Source organism: Opisthocomus hoazin, chromosome 4, assembly GCF_030867145.1.
Source record: "Opisthocomus hoazin isolate bOpiHoa1 chromosome 4, bOpiHoa1.hap1, whole genome shotgun sequence".
Taxonomy (NCBI): domain Eukaryota; kingdom Metazoa; phylum Chordata; class Aves; order Opisthocomiformes; family Opisthocomidae; genus Opisthocomus; species Opisthocomus hoazin.
The window spans coordinates 55,506,243-55,526,378 of NC_134417.1; the positions used below are offsets into that span (position 1 = coordinate 55,506,243).

The following is a 20,136-nucleotide window of genomic DNA, read 5'->3' on the forward strand; positions in this document are numbered from 1 at the left end:
GATAAACAGAAACCTAAATAGCAAACCTTCTGAATTTTCATTCTGAACCCTGAAATCCACGAGTTGTTTGAAAACCATACAGACTCCACCATGTTCATGCCTACTTCTCTTTGGTGTTCCAAAAAGATGTGTGGAACTGGCTGATTCGATCATTCTGTGTGTGTAGCTAGTACAGGAAATATAGGAAGCAAGACAGACAGATGTGTAAAGTTTCTACATTTATTCATATTAGGAAATACAAATTCATCAACTGCTCAGTACTCTGTTTCTCATCCTGAATCTTGATAAAAGACACCAGACATCTCACAAAGTATCAGTCAGAGAGCAGAGATAGTGAGACCCCCTTCTGCACATTATTTAACCAGACACAAGGAATACTGGCCTAAATTGGAATAGATGTGTAAAGCTGTACAAGCACATAGCATTTTCACCTACACATAGGCTTCTTGATAAACTTTATCTAGGTCAAGATATGGAACAGGCTTTCTTTTATTTTGGCTTGAAAATTACTTACGTTCGACACCATGGCAAAATAAAAAGAACTAGATGAAAAGACCGATACGTAACAAGGATAAAAGGAGAATAGCAAAATCACAAACACAGACACACACACACACAGAGATCACCCACTTCCAAGGAAAAATGGAGAGGAGGGTGAAAATTCCCAAAGAAGCTTCTGAGCAAAGCCAGAGGGAGAATTAGCAAGCTCATCAGTCCATAAAGACAGCTACATACAGATTGTGCTCATTAGTCAGAAGTTGCCATCTTGGCTTCCAGAAAGATGGCTTTAACTTTTATATTTTGCAGTGATGAATAAATGCACCAACTGGTTCATACCATATTCCTCTGATGAAGATGAACACCAGTCCAATTTGCAAATCATGACCTAGAACATCAGTAAATCACACTTGACGAAATTCAAGTGCAACAGACAAATCCATTGTAGTTTTGTTTAGCTGTAACTTGTGTCTGCAGAATAATTAGAAAGCTTTCTCCTCAGTTTAGTGGTCAATGGACTGTTAAAATAAGGATGATATGGCTCCGTCCGAGTGCTCCACCACCCTACTACTGCAGCGGCGTGAGACTTCATGGTGTCTGGGAGAGATGAGATTCCTGGCAGTCCTTGAAATGCCTTGGAAAAAAACATTGGTAACTTTCTCCGATGTGATAAAGACAAGGGAATTTTGGGCAAGCAATATTCCAGCCTCCTTTCTTTCTTTCAAACAAAATCACACGCATTCCATGGGACAAAATTAGTTATGGAGATACCACAGAAAGATGACGTTGGGTATAAACCCCCATTTTAAACCTTATAAGAGAACGAGTATGTGGCCAGTTTAGAGGGATGCTGGATACAATACATTTCGACATCCCACAGGTCCTCTGCACCAATTTAACCAAAGACCCTTCCTGGCCTTCAACTGTTTTCAGCCCCCTCCAGTGCAGTCAGGCTTTCTACTTCGCTACTGAAGAACGTTCCTCCTTTTGTCAATGTCTATTCAAAATTGCTCTTCAGCTTCATTTGCAACCCACAGACTACTGCTGTGTCCTCCTTGTTTCTTTTTGTTTCTATCATAAAGACAGGATTATAAAAACACAATTAAAGCAGCAGCAATATTGTAAGAATTTGAAGATATAGGCTCCATTAAGTCTTACATGTACAAACATTTTCATTAATGAAAATAGGTTTCAGAACAATTCTGCTCATTTTCACTGAATTGCTGGCTAATAGGGTCTCTTGGTGTGTCACTGTGTGTTCAGAGTTTTCTTTCTAAGGAAAAGATAATACAATATTCTGAATTATCTTAGATAAGCTCTCACGACTGACAGTATGAGACACATTCTCATGGTAGGGTCTGACTTCTTGCAGTAGAGTGATTTGAACAAGTGCCATGAAAATTTCCATTTACTCCCATTATTTACCACCAATTTTATGGCCAATTTTAGTGCCTATTACAGCTCGCTAGGACTTTCCCACAGTATAGACATTGTTCTTAGAAAGATGAGGGCAGAGGGAAAGAAGAAATATTCAGCTTGTAAAGGTCACTAAGTGAGCAGAATAAGGGAATTCATGGAAGACTTATTGCGATGATTAAATACTTCTTATTTAGCCAGATATATTCTGCAAACATCTTCCTAATATTTAATTTTAAAAACCTTTCTCAAGCTTACCCAATCACAAGATTTTTCTTACGTTCAACTACAAAACATTTTTGTACCTGAAAGACGGACTAACAAAAGTAACCGGCATTTTTAAAGCACTTTTCAATATTGCTATTGTTTAAATGCTACTCTGCTAACTGCATTGTTCTTAGCTTGAATCCCATGCTTGAGAAGAAACTTTGAGGATAACTGAGTAATGAATCACATGCAGTGGTTCAGTTCTGGAGATGTGCAATGATCCTGTATATTCCCTGCTAGAAACGTACCAAATGGCAATATCATTATAAACCTGCTAGTGACCATTTCAACAGTTATGCTTTATGAAATGCTACTATCTATACACTTGTTTTGATTAATCTGGGTAATGGGTACCCAGAGGGTCAAAACAGTTCCTGACCCTCCGGACGGTTAGAGCGAAAGACTCTCAGTGGTACAGTCTGAATATGCCATCATTATTTTAGTCTCTTAAGCAAAAAGAAAAAGGGCTATTTTTTTTTCAGAGAAAAGTCTCCCTTTTGTAATCATATTTGCTTCTAACCAAGAAACCGCAATTTTGATGCTTTAAAGGTGAGACAGTAATTTCTACCGCTTCTAACAGAACCTATTTAGAATTCAGAACGACAAGAAAGGCAATTAACTGACATTTTTCTACATAATAATATAAGTTAGGGCTCTAAGGCTTTGTCTACACTAGGGAAATTTAGACGAGCTTCTCACTGTTGCTGACACTGGCTTGGCCAAGGCACTGTTAGCAATATGCAAGGTCTAACACAGTCAAACTCACCAGCCTCAAAAATTGCGGTCAGCAATTAAGGCTTTCCTGGAACAGACCAGGAATAGCGTTCAAAGATATGAATATCTCTACACAAGTGATCCAAAAACTCATGGGTAAGACTCACTCCCCCTTTGAAGGAAATTTGTAACAAGCCTATGGTTTAACAAAAGTATTCCCAAATAATGTCACCATCTCACCACCCTTCTTTAATTCTTTTAGTTGTTAAAGCCTCCATTTCTTTCAAATATGTTTTAACTTTGAATAGTCTACTCCTGAAATATTTCTTAAAATTAAGAATTCTTTATAATGGTACTTTGGAATAAAACCAGGAAGTTGAATGCTTGAATTATTTTCTGAGAATGTAATTTTTTATCAGCATTTCTGTAGAATAAGCCCTAAAAGATGCTTTATAATATGACTTCCTCGCAACACAAATCTGATTCTTTGGTGCCTATCATCACACTTACACAATATTTAAAAGCTAATTCTCCACCTGAATGGTGCTTTTAAATGAAACTTTTTCTATTTAAAAAATAAATCATTAAAACATTGCTGGAAGGAATACGGTTACAAATGAGGATATTGGCAGAAATCCAATGTTATTGGGAAGGTAGGATATTCACACTAGTCCTGCTGCCAGTGGTGATTAATTAAAAGCCGTTAGATACCTGAAGCCCTAACAGTTCATTCAATATGATTCCCATTGCAGGAATGACCTGATTTCGCTGACAAGACATTTATGCAGGCAAAAAAAGAAAAGGAAAATCATGATAGCAAAGCTCAAAGACACAAAGACATAAATGTTCGTGTTTTATTTACAATCCCAGCTTTTAGTCTGGTAGTTTGCATATCAGGAGAGGTGATTTCTGTCTCCACAGTACAGTTAATCAAGAAATCCACACAAATCAGATGGCAGAATGGCAGAGATTTGAGGCTAAAACCCTTGTGACTATGGTGTAACAGAAAGGTAATGGAAGAGCAAATAAATGTGGAAAATGTGGAAGACAGCAATGGAAAAGATGGCAGAATAATGAAAATGCCAAGTGGTGAGAACAAAAAAAAAACAAATCCCAACCCTTCACAAGTTTATCTGTCGGTGTTACATATTTTGTTTGCAACAGATGCTTCAATTTCCCTGCAAACAGTGCAGAATTTAGCAATTATGAATGAAAGCCATCTTCCCATAAGCATGAAGGATTTAAAATCATTTGCAATTTTTACGTTTGTCTGAAGCAGTTTGAATTCTAAGTTACACAACAGAACACCCTCAAAAAAGCCCAGTTCCTATTATATGTACATGGAGAGATAAATCTTTCCACCGTCATTCACACATCCTGCTGACACCTGCTCTCCAGATGTGGGAGGAGCATCATGTTGCATACTAAATAACTATCACATTGGGGCTTAATACATTTTCACATACATAACACAAAATTAGCTTGTGCGATTTTTCTATGTACCTGACAGAAATTTAGGATTAGTAAGACATCACCTTTAATGAAGCAAGCCTATACAATCATCAGATTATGCTGAAGTCAGACTAGAATCATGAAGCAAAAAAACCAAAAACGACCTGCCTTACAATAGGTGTGTTAAGGAAAAGCTAATAGGTGTCATAGGAACACAGTGCTGAATTTTCTCTCTAAAATAATCTGTGATGCTCTATAAAACCAATATAGTTCTGCTTTACATAAAACCAGTAATATGAACCTCAAGGAACGACCTAGGTATCATGACACACACTCCCCAATTATATGTAAAGATGAATATATAAAAATAAAGCAAATCAGCAGTGTTGTAGTGTGATTATTTTTTGCCCCAAGTTCAATACACCACAGTGGTAAAGAGTTCACAGCTGCACATTTACTCCACTTACTCATGTAGATAATCTTGTTTCTAGAACATGAATACAATTGCTACTCCACTTTAAAAGCACATTCTAATTGAGTAGCAACTGTATTAATTTGATGCAAATTTTCACTTACAAGCTAAAAAATGCTTTAGTTTGAGTTAGTATTATAAATTTTGGATTAAATTTATTCAGATTAAGTTATTTGTTTCCCCATAAAGGTGAGTTCAAATTGTAGGCAAGGCTTCCTCAGCATTCAATGCTTATTAATCGGATTTTGTCAAGACAAGTTCTTCCTCAAAGTAGTTCCAGTATGAAAAAGCTAAAACAAAATATTGGGTAAACTATTATCTCACACAAAGTGAGAAACTCCTCTAAGGCTGCACTGGAAGTAAATAATTTGTTTACCTTAACTATTTACAGCTATAGCACTACTAGTTTAATACCTGTTACGTGATATTCATATAGTAAAAATCTGAATGTCCCCTCCTTTTGAGAATACCAGCCACAGAGACTGGTATCATTTGTTTCGTGTGAGAATTTCGGAGAGGAAGGTCTCGTTAAAACCCTTCAGCACACGTGCACCAAAGTCCCACAGGGCTGCGGCGTCCTCCTTCTCCCCGAGCCTTGTCCTTGACAGGGAGAAAGGATGACATGAGGGTTTGCCCACTCTGGTGTTTTGCTTGCCCTTCTTAGCATCCTGCGTATATGTCTTGGGACCACCCCGAACTGACAGGGCTTGAAGACTTCCAGTCCAAGGCCAAGACCCTGCTCTCCCTGCCCTGAAATGACTGGTAGATGGCACTTGAGAGAAAAATGCAATGGCCTTTTAGTTAAGGTACTGGGTGGACTCAGGAAAACTGGATTTAATTCCTGGCTTCGCAATGGATTTTCCTTGTCACACTGGACAACTTATTTAATCTGCCTGTGCCTTGGTACAAAGCCTCCTGCCCCACACAAAACTGTTCTGAGACTGTATCTGTTAATATTTGACAGATGCTGTGCTAGGGGTCTATTTCAACAGGTACACAGTGTGGGAAGCAGGTCAGAGCTCAGGATGATGTTTGAGAACAGAGCTACATATCACGCCAATGAACCGTAGTTTCTGTCTTCTTTCACATCATCTTTTATACCTCGTGCAATCACTCCACGTGTTCAGTATTTCTATTACTAGTATTACATGTCTATTTGCACGAAATTTGTCCCTGACATTATAGAAGATCAAGCTATCACAGTTTTATTGATTGAGCAGAGACATCTACATATGTTTTCCATTACTATTATGCCATGCAGGTTGAAGAACAGACATATTTAACTAAGTAGAAATGGAGAAATACAGAAAAAGAAAACAGGGAGACAAGATGACTGAGCCAAACCTTCAGCTCTATAAATTTCTTAATATCCTGTAAACTTTAAAGTTTCTGTGAAGAACCAAGCTCTCCGGCTATCAGTTCAGTATTTCAACTAGAACATAATCCTTGGCAGAATACATTCAACAAACTGGAGCATCCAGCAGATGCAGGAAGAAAATACACCTTCATTTTGATGAGGAAACACAAAACTTTAGGTAGTATACAGAAAAGCACAGTCAGCAATGATTACTGAGTACTTGTCTAATGAAGGGACTTCTAGTGATAAAATGAGGCCTCCATGCCTAATTAGCAAATATTAATCTGCTTTAATTAATCAACCTTAAGAAATATTATTATGAAAATTATGGCTTGGAAAAAATAAAAGCAAATACTACCTGCAGACTGTACAAAAGATTTTCGGTAATCATATGCTGCTGACAATTCATCAGATTTAACAAGGTAGAGCGAAAGAAGGACTGACCTCCCGAGGACAGATGATTCTCTTGGGACGTGGTGCCTCTTGTTGCAACTGATACACTGTCAAACACAAAAACGGACAGATCATTAGAAGACGGCAACACACACAAACTTTTATTCAGATGAGTCTTTTTAGCCAGAGGCTGCAGAGAAAAATGCAAATGTATAGAAAAGGAGAGCAAATGGAGGTATTTCAGTGTATCCAAGTCATTTATATGAAAATTGGTTGTTGACCTGCAAACTAGCTAACGTGATCATTGTTTTAAATTTCAGAAGTATTATCTCCTTTTGTACTTGTTACTACATTTCCATACCAGGCATGACAAGCTAGAAAGATTTATTAGGCATACCTCAGGATAAAATCTTGTTTTTGCATATGCTGTCCTGTAACAACTCAAGAACAGATTGCTTACCAGTAACACCAGTGGTTTTTTTGGATAGGCCAAGAAAAAGTTCAGCATGTTTGAAAGGATTCACCACCATCTCATACTTTATAACAAGATTTGCTGGCAATTACTAATGAGGAAGCAAACATTCCTTTCAGAGCAATTATGCCCTATTCAAATGGCCCCAGATCAATTTTTTGCGTATCTTCTGAGGGCTGGATGAGAGAGACCTGAGGCTAGGGATAGTCACTGAACCCTGGCCCCCAGCCTCTTCACTGCATGTATTTAATGAGATCCTCTCCTTCCTTTCCACTCCAGAGTCGTGAGAGGAAGCTGACATGCAATGACAGTAATCAATTCCAGCGCAGACAGACTGTCTCTCCGTAACTCCAGTAAAAATCCCAGAGGTCTGGATTGCCTCCCTCGAGAAAGGCCTTCTGTATGCTGACCTTCTTGTATTTGGAAAGATCATGTCGTGTCTATGAATTTTTTTTAAAAGGCTGAGTTTCTAGGACAGGGCTCCTCATAATGCTTGTGAAGCTCAGATTTATGTCCCCAAAAGGTGGTAGATGGAGAAATATAAATGCCTGTAGGCTTGATACACACAGGAGCCTTGCTGCAGAAAGTGAACTGAAATGGTAGGTGTTACTCTTCAGCACCTTCTCCCACCTTCTGCACCTTCTCTTTAAATGGGGCTAGGAGGGATGAAACCTGAGAAGTGGGGAGGCCCTCAGCTTGCCCCCAAGTTTGTCACTCAGGGGATGTGAAAGCTCTGGGGGCCATGTTCTCTGCTAATCTCAAAGTGGAAGAAACCATAACCTCTCCTTTTCCCAACCCAACCTTCATCCCTGGTTTCTCAGAGGGGTACAGAAAGAGAGTTCATGATTTCTTACATTCCTTATCAGTTTTAATGCATATGGATGTGTTCCAGCTCTCAATCTGCACTAAGGTTTTGGATTTAACCTGCTTCGTTTGGCACCGCCAGACCTCCCACTACTTTTGCACAAGACTCATCAGAACTAGTGGTGTTTCTTACCTCTTTCAGCTGTGTAACTGAGTAAGATTCAAAGCCTTCCTTTTTTTCTAATCAAATGACTTGTGCATCCAAAAGGAATGCCAAGCAAAGCATGAAAATTTTGCTTTAAAAATCAGAGACTGCTTTTTAACACACTGATTATTCTGAAGCCCAATATCATGATCTAAGAGTCCATTTCTGAATGTCTGAAATCAGCATAACCACTGATTCAGCAAGTTACTGATGCTTAATACTAAACATATTCAAGTGGAAAATAGCAACTTTTTTCTTTCCCCATACATTTCCAGTAGAGAGAAGGAGGGATTCAAAACATTGCAAGAATATGATTGCTTCCCATTTAAAGTAAAAGATCACTTTCCCCAATTTATTAATTTCAATATAAATTGAAAAATCATACTTCATAAAAATCCAGTTTTTCAATAATCAAACCTGTTAAATATTAGCTGACATAGCAAATCAAGCTAGTGGAGCTATTTCTAAGATAACCTTGATTGCTGTGGTGCAAAAGTTGGTCTGAAGAACACACAGGAAACCTATCTCATGATGTGCTGCATTTATAAGAAATGAGAAAAACAAAGAGCTCTCTGAAATGACCAAAAGGATCTCTAAGGCTGATAGCACTGGAGAAGCAAGGGTGGGGAGAAGAGCCAGCATTTCACAAAACAAAGGAAGGAATGACTAACAGGAGAGGGCAGATATATAGAAGACTTGAAAGCAAACACAAAAAAATGGATGCTGATAGGGTGCAGTGGGATGAATCAGTGCAGGGATTCATGAGGAAAGCAAGGAGGAGAAATCATCTTAACAACTGTATTTTGAATAAACTGGAAAAGGTTCTCAGAGAGGCATGGGTAATTAATCTGCACAGTAATCTGAACTGAGAAAGGCGTGTGATTCAGAAATACAACAGAGGAAAATGTAGTCAGATTATTACTATACAAATAAATAATAATAATAATAAAAATAAATTATATGCTGCCTTAAATGTGCAGGATGAGAAAATGGCCCCAAGTAACAAGCATGACTGAGATCGTGAATGGTGGTAATCACAGAAAACATCATGAATGGGAAACGGTTTCCTGGGAAAGATAAAGAATTCCGATTTGGCCATATTAGCTTTAAACTGAAAGACATAAACTGACAGAAAGACAACCCAGTGGAACTACTGGAGAGAGATACAGACCCATTAGACGGAGTGAGAGAAGACAGATCGGGAACAGAAAGAAGGGACTGAGAACTCCCAGTGGCATCGCGTTAAGGGACTCCAAGCAGTTCAATGGGAGACAAACAACAGAGAAGAGTCAGATAGGCACATAGCTGCCAAGGACACCCAAAAAAGACACACAGCAAGGCAAGGGTAGAGAAGGTAAAACAACAGTGATAGTGCAGTTAAGTGAAAAACTAGGAAAAGGCAGTATCTCACAGACTAAGGTATTATGGAGCAAAGCAAGTGTGACCCTACCAAAAGCTTCATTTTTCTCTAGAAAGGTTCTCTCCTGTTTCTGCTTCAAATGATTGCTACACGAAAGCTTGCTAATGGGCTATGAATACAAGTGCAATATTATGGGTAAGGTGACTTGAGAAAAATGTGCCCTCCAGCTAAGTTCCAATGAGCACAGACACCTCATTAAGTGACCTCATTTTCAGAAGTGCTGAACATCCTGCAGCTCTGCCCGATTTCATTACATACTTTTTCCAAAGTGGTAGGCACTCACACTCCGGCTGACATTACGGAGACCTCAGCAGAGTCCGGAGGATGGTCAGGAGTTCAGAAAGCACATGCCCCTCACTTACTTGCTCGAATGACAAACAATCCCTGCCTTTCTGCCTCATTTTCCCCCTCCACCTTTGAAAATCTCAAAACAGAATCCAATATATAAGGATATGGTTAACTGAAACAACAGAAAAATGTATTAAACACAGTGGTGAGCAGTGACTGACATCTGACCCAGCCTACTCCAGCATTTAGAACTGATAGGCAGGTTAGAAACAGACCCACTTTGATCATAAAAAAGATGACACTTGAATGTAATGATCCACTGTGATACTAGCTCTGAGAAAATTAACCTTATAAAAAGTCAATTGCATGCAAAAAGAAAATTTATTACTACTGTTTAGAGAACAGCATTAGACTGGGAGAAGCTTTTTGTTCAGCACCAGATGCAAATGAAATGCATAGTAATAATGCACACTAAATAGTAGACCAAAATGCAGCACTCCCTGGCCCTTGAACATCTTTACGAGTTTCGTTATTCAGATAGCTTTCCAGCATTCTTAGTATCGTAATGACCTGGGAACTTAGAAAGTTAACAAAACTTTAATTTATTATTGAATTTCTAGGGGAACATTTCTTTGAGATGTAAAGTAACTAGTTAGAATATATCTCTCTCCTTTGTTCCTGCTAGAGGACAAGTCTTGTCTCATGGGATGAATACAGGAAATTCTACTATATCTTTTAGAAAGAACTGCCTAATTCTGCAATCTGATCTGTCTAAGAAACAAAGGGATGACATGCAAAAATCAACAGTTACTCTTTTCTGCCAGGGAAGAAGGACTATCACCCATTTCTTCGTACTTTTTTCATTATGCAGTGCGTCAGGAACTCAAGCTTTCTCCTTTAACTCACCTATAAGTACTGTTCAGTGATGCTCCAGCAGAGAGGAAAAATTCCTATCATCTCTTTTACAAAGCAGCAAAGAAACATACTGCCTTCTCTCTGAGAATGTTTCATCGGGTTCCTTAGTTGTACCTCCTTGGCCTCATCTCAGTCAGGCATTTTTCCATGTGCCGAGCTTGAACTGTCCTATTTCTGCATGATTACTCACATGTTTAATTAGCAACCTAAGTGCCTAGCTGAAATAAAGCCTTAATTTTGAACAAAACTGAGTCTCAGACACTGTGCTTACTATTTGATGCAGGACATAAGGCAGGGAAACTTTCTGAGGAGCTGAAGCATGGCATCAGGTGATGCTCTGAGCCTTGCCATGTTGCTTCACACCAGCATACTGATCTTAAATAATGCAAATAAATATTGAAGTGGCATTGACACTAGACTTGCTTAGCATATGCCAATCTCAACAATGGTAAAAGGAGAAAAAGAGTGGTTTTACATCTCTTTAAAACTCAAGCACATATGTGCTGTAGCTGGAAGACAGAAATGACCACGCTGTTTCAGCAGTCAAACAAATTGCCTGCTCATCCCATGAAGCAGGTAAGATCATTGGTTCTGCTCCAAGAAGGCTGTGCAGCACTGGAACAGGTTACCCACAAAGGTGGCAGAGGCTCCATCCCTGAAGGTTTTCATGACTCGGCTAGATAAAGCCACGACTATTCTGCTCTAGAGCCGACAACAGTCGTGCTTTGAGTGGGAAGCCGGGTCAGCTCACCCCAGAAGCCCCTGCCAACTCACATGTCTGTGATTCTTATCTTCCTTTCTTTCCCACCTCAGTGATGGTAAAACGGCAAAATGTCATTTTGTATAATATTCCTAACATGCAGCAGACTACAAAACAAAACCTGTTGTTGGATATTTGTTGATTTGTTACTCGGATATAAATGCAATCAAATCCACTGCCTAGAGACTGCTGGCTGCTAGTAACTTTCCAGATTTTCTCCCCAGGTCCCTTCCTGGTAATACAAAACTATTCTTGCCAGTCCTTTCACTCTTTGTGTCCTGAGGCTATCAGAAAAACTCTGGAAAACCTTGTAATCTGTGAAACCTCTGTACCTTCTAACAATTCTTCACAAGCAAGTGATGTTTTTCTACATTAGGAGTGTCCATCTTTTACAAATACAGCTGAAACAAGCTTGTACATTATGCCAAGGAGTAAGGCTTCTGAAAGCTGTTCTACTTTGATCATCATTTGCCCATGGGTATGTGCAATACTGTTTATTTGAATACTTTGCCTGCATAAACAGGAAAATCTGCCTTTGTTGAGAAGTTAGAAGGATTGAAGCTTTGATCATTAAGTCAATAAAAGGCAATAAAGTGCACATAAGTTTATCCAGGACTTAAAAAAGAAATCAAAACTGTATGCAAAATATCTTAATAATATGCTAGCAAACTTAAAAAAGAAAGTTACTAGCTAAAATACACTGAATAGTATTGTTAATTAGGCAGTAAACACAAACTGCTAAAATACATACACTGTTTTAAAACTGTGATGAGACATGGCAGTAGACTGCATCATAGATTAACGCTATCGTTGAACATAGCCTCTGTAATTAATTTACCACATTGGGATTTTCCTAGCAGATTAAGGAAGCATACTTTACCCAATGTCGCAATGAAAAACGTATGTCTGTGGCTAAGCAGTCTCAGCAATAAATCTCTGTAATCTTAAACTATTATCTGCATTTTGGAGCTATGTAACTTTTTCCAAGGTCATTCATGCATGGGGTTCAGATGCTGAGGCCATGATTCTGCCATTACCACAATACTGGCATCCTATGTATATCTGAATAGGAAATTATATATTCATATTCTGCTTGTTCATTCAGGGCTTGGACTAGATAACACACAGAGGTCCCTTCCAACCCCTCCAATTCTGTGATTCTGTGATTCTATGGTTTGTTTTTTTGATTTTTAGAAAAATTTCCTTGGACTATGTGTAAGCTATCAAGCAGAAGTAACCAAACATTTTCAACGCATGCACTGATCTGTCTTCTGCATCAGCAGGGCAACTAAGAGAAGTTAAGTAAAGGCATGTGCTTATTCCCTGACTTTTTAATGAAAACTTCCTCACTACAAAAAAAGAAACATCTGTCATTTCAGATCCTGGTCTCATTAGAGTCAATGGGAGCTTTTCCACTGGTTTTCAGTAAGCCAGATTTCTCTTCTAAAAAACCCACTCAACTGTCTACTTCTTTCCAAGTACACAGCAAAGTAACGCTGGAATGATCCAACTCAAATCCATGTACTCTCGCTGACTTTTAAGGAGGTTTTTCTTATACATTCAAAATATTGCAATAAGAACAACAAAAAAGTCTCTAGAAGACAATTTGCTGGGAAGCAATTTTTGTAATTTAATGGTGTATACAAATTTTGGATGAAAAAATCCCTGTCCATTCTGGGGCAGAATGTCATTCTCAGGTAACACAGAAGTGATGTCTTTGAAGTCAGCAAGGCGGTGTAATGTGCATATAAGTGAAGTCAACAAGTTTATTCCAACCTTTAAAATTATACAGGTACAGGCATGTAACTACTGTGATCCTTGTCTTTTTGTAGTTCCATTTTGGTAATGGCACTGCACTGAATTTGAAGTTGCCACAATAAAAGAGATGACTTCTGCTTAGGATAGGTCTGTATCTGAAAACAGCAAAAAACCCCCCTCTGTACCCAAAGCTACAGTTTCATTAAAGTTTCAGTAAAGGTTTAAAATAAAAAGATCAAATTTAAAGGCTATCTTTAATAGGGGTTTTAAACGCCAATATTTTGTCTTAGATCTGTGCTACTTTATTAGAAAATACACTTGGAACAAAGCAAAAAGAGCATAAAATATGCACTTCTGCACTGCACTCTATGTAAATGATTTTTCTAAAGGCAGACAGGAAGGTTCAAAGAACTGATTATGGTGTCTCCAACTTCTAAACCACCACTTCAAAAATCAGCTTCTATTGCTAAGGATCAAAAATATTATCTTTAAGTAATTTGGTGACCCATATAAAAATACAAGTATACTCAAGCCTGACCTTTAGTAAACACATGAAGCATTAACCTCTCTCTCTGGAATCCTTCCTGAAAATCTCAGCAGAGAAACCATAAAACCCAGGATGTGCACGCTTGTAAGGTAACCCAGAGAGTCTGCTGCTCATAAGCCTACCGCACTTTCTCCACGGAGAACCAGAAAAGTTCAGGCTTTGCTGCTGTCTCATATGCAATTTCTACAAGCACCTAGTACATTTATGACTTTTTTCTCAACAAAGAAAGGGAAAAGACCTAACAGTGCCACCTTGGTCAGGTACTAAGATTATTCACATTTCTGCTATACTCACAGTATGATTTCCATATTGGAGGTTGGTATTCTTCAGCATCTGAAATAGAAGTAAAAAGGGGGAAAGAAATCAGTCATTGGCCACTGGATCAAACCATCATCATGCATTTTTCTGCTGAGACCTCAGCTTGTCAGCAAAATTCACATTTCTTTCCCAAGAGAGATGCTAGCCCATTTACAGTATAGTTGCCTATGTGAGAGAAGAATATAAATTTCAACTTGTAGACTTAATGTGCTTTTTCCAAATTATTCAAATGTAACAGGAATTAATTTCTTACCAATTTGCATATAGCTTCCTTACTCACCAGTATTTTTAAAATAATTAACTAAACTCGTAACTACATCCTTTATTTACTTTACTTGGTCTGACAAACCGACAAATCCCTACCAGTTTTCAGTGAGGCTTCTAACCCCACTATTAATATTTTAGGATGACTATCAATGAATAACACATGCCTTAGCTAAAAAGATGCACAGCTCAGGCTGGACTCTGATGCACAGACCTGACAGTTCCAACGAGATTCGATTGCACTTCTTGAGCCCACTAGAACGTGCAATTGGCATATTTTCCAGAAACTGCATCAGCAAAATAATAATAAAAAGTTAGAAAAAGGAAAGACTGCAAAACCTGCAACTAGAAACAGACAATTATTACCCTTATTGACTGAAGAGGCACAAAAAGAGTTGGTATCTTCTGTTAGTGCGAGAGTTATACAACACTGCTGGGCAAATTTTTGGCAGGAGGAGTAGACCTTCTGTGTTTAAAAGTGTATATTTGTAGAGTCTGAGCTCACCACCCTGCCATGTTAAAAGCCCAGCGAGCAAAGGGCTCTCCAGGCTGGGAGGCAGACTGGCGCAACTGGAGGGCACGGTGAGGGCACAGTCCCACTCTGCAGGGAGGTTTCCAGCTCTCTGCAGGAAAGGCTGTTGCTTCAGCCTTCAGAAATCCCAACAGAGGCCAAGCTTGAAAGGTAAGAGTTAAACAAGTCACCATACGCCAGCCACAAAGGGTGGGGTACCAGGTACTGGCTTGGCTCTAAGCTGTCATGTTGCCAAAAGCTTTGAAGAGTCATTTACGGGGGGTATGTCATTAACCCCCTAATACTCTTCAAGTTAATTAATGTCTTTGGTATTTACTAAACTTCTACTTAAGTTATGCTAATGTAATTCAATTATTGCTGCATAGCTCATGCTCCTTGTCTATTTATATACACACAACCACTTTAAATACATCCTTGCAAAAGTTTGTTTACTAGGAATGTTAATCATTCACTACCATCTGCCACTTTTAACTCTATTGTTCAAAAAAAGGATAAATATACCAATGATCACAGTTACTGCCTGGAATAATACCCTGCCACAATTTGCAGATATATTGATTGGGAAACCCATTCAATTCCAGTTTCAACTGCATCCACTTCACAACTTTGGCAAAATTCAAAACACTCCCAGACTGACAGAGTTATACCATGCTGTGGCAATCCAAGAGTAATTAGCTTGCAAGTTCATTATACAAAAGGATTATTTTAAATTATATGAAGCTATTCATGAGACCAGCGAAATTTACTTATGCAAGAGCTGACTAATTTTTTCTCCTCTCACATTATAATGGTAATTTATTACTCCTTTTTTTCCTATATATCTGTTGCTTCACATATGGTTTACTGTAACACCATAATATTGTGTATTAAATTCCTCTGTTGTACTTCTGAATTACTGCAAGAGAATTTCTGAACTTACTTGTTGGCTTGAATGATTTTTTCAATAAGAGAAACATTAAGATAATACAAATATCTGCTTATCTGTACTTGTGATTTCAGAAAAGGAAATAGTGGCAGAAACAATTAAAAACCAACAAGTATCAGTTGTTGCTTTAGTTTTCCAAATTAATTAGAAAGAGCAATGTAAATTGAATAGTGAAAACTGCTCTACAAGTGGCCATAAAGTGCTTCATTAGCTTGAGACAGACTGATGGTGTGGAAACACTGCAGCCTAGGTGAAGAACAATCATCCAAGAGACAGTCATAAAACAAAACTCCCAATGATTACGTTAGATTTGCCACAGTTATGGATCTGTCAGCCCAGAAAAGAGCGGACAGAACCACTCCTCAATAGCTAAAATAATTCTTAAGGGCAGCACACTCAGAAGAAAACCACGGGTCACCAGCTCCACCCTCACCCTTACACGGCACTGCAACATCCTCTGTGACCCGTTCTGCAGACAACGTGTCCCTAAACCACAGGGAACAAAACCCCGTATAAGTGATAGTATTAATACTGTTTATTGTCAAGCTATCATGCATGACATTTGATGGCATCCATTTCTAGAGAAATAAAGAACAATTTGTTTAAATACAACCTGGAGACATAGGCCATGCTTAAAGATCAGGGAGATGTTTCATGGATATAGACCTCTTGCTGCCTTGGTGGAAGGAGGCCACTGGGCCCCTGCCCAGGCATGGGCCATGTACAGCTGAAGATGCCATCCTACACAGCTGCCGGCATGGAAAATAGCCTGAGGACAGCAATTACCACGTCTAAGTCACCAGAGGAATACATTGACTCTCCTTGTATGATACAGTCTTAGGATTCCCGTCCCGGATGCCTAGATTAGACTGAACTTCAGCCTTTTTTAAGTCAGCGGTCAAATGAGACAAATGGTACCTGAGCAGACTGGATTATTATTATTTGTCCTTTTTTGAGATTTCTGTTCTGCTTCTTTTTTTTATTAATCCTCTTTTACTATAAGGCAGCTCTACTCATTAAATCATGCCCCATTCTTCATCACTAGACTTAATACAGCAGGTTCACAGAAGTTGCCAACAACAGTTTGGGTGGTTGTCTCAGTTACTATGCGACACCTCAACTCCCACAGCTTCTGCCTTCAGTTCTGCACATGCTAATGGTCTCGGCGAGGACCACAGACCTCAGTTTTGAGCCACTTAGCAATCAATCAATCAATCAGACTTGGCACAAATGACAAATGCCCCGCATTGATCTCTCACTAAATGATATTCCTAATATGAACTTTGATCATAATGTCTATCACAACTGTGACTGGCAGCATGGGAAGAAGGGTTCACTGAGGTACTCTTAGGTGATAAGACAGGGTATGTCCTATTGCTGTTTTCTTGAAGGGTTCACACTTTCGACAGGGACTTCTTGTCGAAATTCAGAAACTGAGCCAGCTAAGGTTGAAAGCAGTTGTCGCAGGAGAAAAACTCAACAAAACGTCCCTGGGCCAGCTATGATATACCTTTCTGAGACTAGAGAGACTCAATGCAAAAGAATTACAGAATGTCCAGTTTTGGTATTTTTTTATTATTTCCAGTCTTCTCAATACCATATCAGAAACTACCTTAGCAAACCTAAGGAGTACTCACTGGAAAGACTAGAGCTGGCAAAAAAGCATGAGAGACTTCCACATAATATTTTGTTTTATGACTTCCACATAATATTATTACAGGCAATACTGTTAACTAAAAGTTTTGAAATATACCAGTTGAGAAGGTTAGTATTTATTAGATGTAAGAAAGCAACTAGAAGTTAGTTGTATGCTAAACAGAAAGGCAAAAAGAACGGTAAATGCTGATTCTTAGGGAATATTACAGCTACCAGAAGGCTTCTCACTGCATGCACAATTGACACGAACAGACGCTGGAGAAAACTGTCAACCCACAAATGATACTGTGGAAGTGGAAAGGAAGGAAAAGCAGGTTAGCTCTTCACTGTATTTGCTTTACTCCTCACAGAGTAGAGAGGATGAAAAGCATTTTAGGAATAAAATATTTTCATAAAGCTGATGGAGCACTGTAAAATGGAACAAATGTAAAAAGACAACAGTAAAAGGAGTACTGAAAAGTTGGCAAAGCTTTAAGCAGCCAGATAAAAAGTGAAACTACAAAAGATTTTTTTTTTAAAGAAACTTGAAGACAGTATTTCTGTAAATAATAGGTGGTAAATGGTTAATACATTACTCAGAGCCATTCTTAAGCAACTTCTGAGAAATGGGCTCACACTAATTATATAGTAAGTAAAGTTACCCATGGACTTCAAACCTTGTTATTCACCGTGCCTGGCTCTGTACCAAAGGTGACACCTTTCTGGATGTAGTTGTGAAAGATGCTGGAGTGACTGACTTGCTTTTTATTACTTCCTTTGTGAAGATGATGATGCAATGCCAATGCTTGTGGTTTAGTGCTGCCAGCACTGGGACTGACCTAGCCAAAGCAGGTCTAATAAGATACCGACTAAGCTAAAACTGTGATTCTTCTGACTACCAAGACTAGCAATGCACTGGAAAGAGGAAACTCTATTTTACAAGAAAGATCACAAATTATGTTACACAAATAAAATATATCTGACTTCTAAGTGGCATTTCTAATTATAAGGGGAACAGTAACAAATATCCATACTGTAGCTATACGCCATGCCTAGTTCTAGATATTCTAAAAAGTCTTAATGATTCCTGCGGTAGTAAAGAGTTATGCAGAGTAGTAGCAGGACAACTACCAAAGGAGGACCATCATTCTTTGCTAATTTTCTTCACAGCCACTATGAAAGAGGAGAATTTTTTTTTTTGCCTTTGTTCTTACTAAATGATTATAAAAAATATTCTGCGGTTCACCTTGGAAGAACTGCTTAAGCCTGGATTTTCTGCCACCATTGTCTGAAGTTCAGACTTCCTTTCCAGTAACAACTGATTTTAAAACTATGACCCGTGTGTGCAAGAAAAGACACTTGTGTGTGAGGAAGAGCCAATTTGGAAGCTACTGGCTTACTGGCAGTGCTCAGATAAATGATTCACCGGATGAACAAGTCTAGTTACTATTTTTTTCATCTTCTATTATTATTTTTGGACTAAGACTAATAATTATTGGTATTTTAATGCCTTTTGTATATTTTCTTTAAAGAGATTTTTCAATTTTACCATATACACTTTAATCTTTATAGTTTTGTTTCCAAAACATTGTTAGCATGTATTATTAAATGCATTTTTTCTTATTTTTATACACGTAATTATAGATATATAACAATAACTGTTGAGCAAAAGGCTACATGAAAGATGAACAGTGTTTGTAGTCTCTAGGCACATAAATTATTCTTATATTTTTCTTCATACAGCCAGAATTATATTATACAGTTGACTATAATGGGGATGGACATCACAGAATGCTAGAATGGTTGAGGTTGGAAGGGACCTTGGGAGGTCATCTGGTCCAACACCCTGCTCAAGCAGGGCCATCTACAGCCAGTCTCCCAGGACCATGTTCAGGTGGCTTTTGAGTATCTGCAAGGATGGAGACTCCACAACCTCCCTGGGCAACCTGTGCCAATGCTTGGCCACCCTCACAGTGAAAAAGTGTTTCCTGATATTCAGACAGAGCCTCCTGTGTTTCATTTTTGTGCCCATTGCCTTTGGTCCTGTCACTGGGCACCACTGGAAAGCGCCTGGCTCCATCCTTTTTGCACCCTCCCTTCAGGTATTTCAACACTTTGATAAGATCCCCCTGAGCCTTCTCTTCTCCAGGCAGAACAGTCTCAGCTCCCTCAGCCTTTCCTTACAGGAGACATGCTCCACTGCCTGCATCACCTTGGTGGCACTTTGTAGTCTCCAGCGTGTCCATGGCTCTCTTGTACTGGGGAGCCTAGCCTTGGACCCAGTACTCCAGATGCGGCCTCACCAGTGCTAAGCAGAGGGTAAGCATCACCTCCCTTGACCTGCTGGCAATACTCCTCCCAGTGCAGCCCAGGATACCATCAGCCTTCTTTGAGGGAAGCGTACGTTGCTGGCTCATTTTCAACTTCATATCCACCAGGACCCTCAGGTCCTTTTCTGCCAAGCTGTTTTCCAGCTGGGAGGTCCTCAGCATATATTGGTGGCAGAGATTAAAATGAAAGAGTAATAAGGGGGCTTCTTTGATAAGGTCATTTCATTTTGAACATGTAAAACATCACTACATTATTTAATTTCCACTCTGTGCTTAAAACTTATCAATTATGGAAGCTCATTTTCACCTTATCTGAACCCCTAATGGCTAATCTTGTGCATGGTGAAGGGCTATTTTAATTTATTTTGCCCTTTCACCAATTAATATAGATGCA

The 20,136-nt window shown here is 38.8% G+C and overlaps 1 protein-coding gene across 2 annotated transcripts in view; it reads right to left on the reverse strand.

Annotated features, from left to right (window-relative positions):
* CHN2 (chimerin 2) overlaps window positions 1-20,136 on the reverse strand; it is a 176,581-nt gene that overhangs the window by 93,905 nt on the left and 62,540 nt on the right. Inside the window, exons 1-4 of one of the 2 annotated variants that reach the window (XM_075419084.1) lie at window positions 14,687-14,722; window positions 14,535-14,607; window positions 14,033-14,071; window positions 6,621-6,676 (exon numbers count right to left, since the gene is read on the reverse strand). In XM_075419084.1, the coding sequence (XP_075275199.1) occupies window positions 6,621-6,676; window positions 14,033-14,071; window positions 14,535-14,595 (156 nt within the window). In that variant the 5' untranslated portion in view covers window positions 14,596-14,607; window positions 14,687-14,722. Of the gene's footprint in view, window positions 1-6,620; window positions 6,677-14,032; window positions 14,072-14,534; window positions 14,608-14,686; window positions 14,723-20,136 lie in introns of those variants that run through there. The other variant, XM_075419085.1, reaches the window with a different exon arrangement.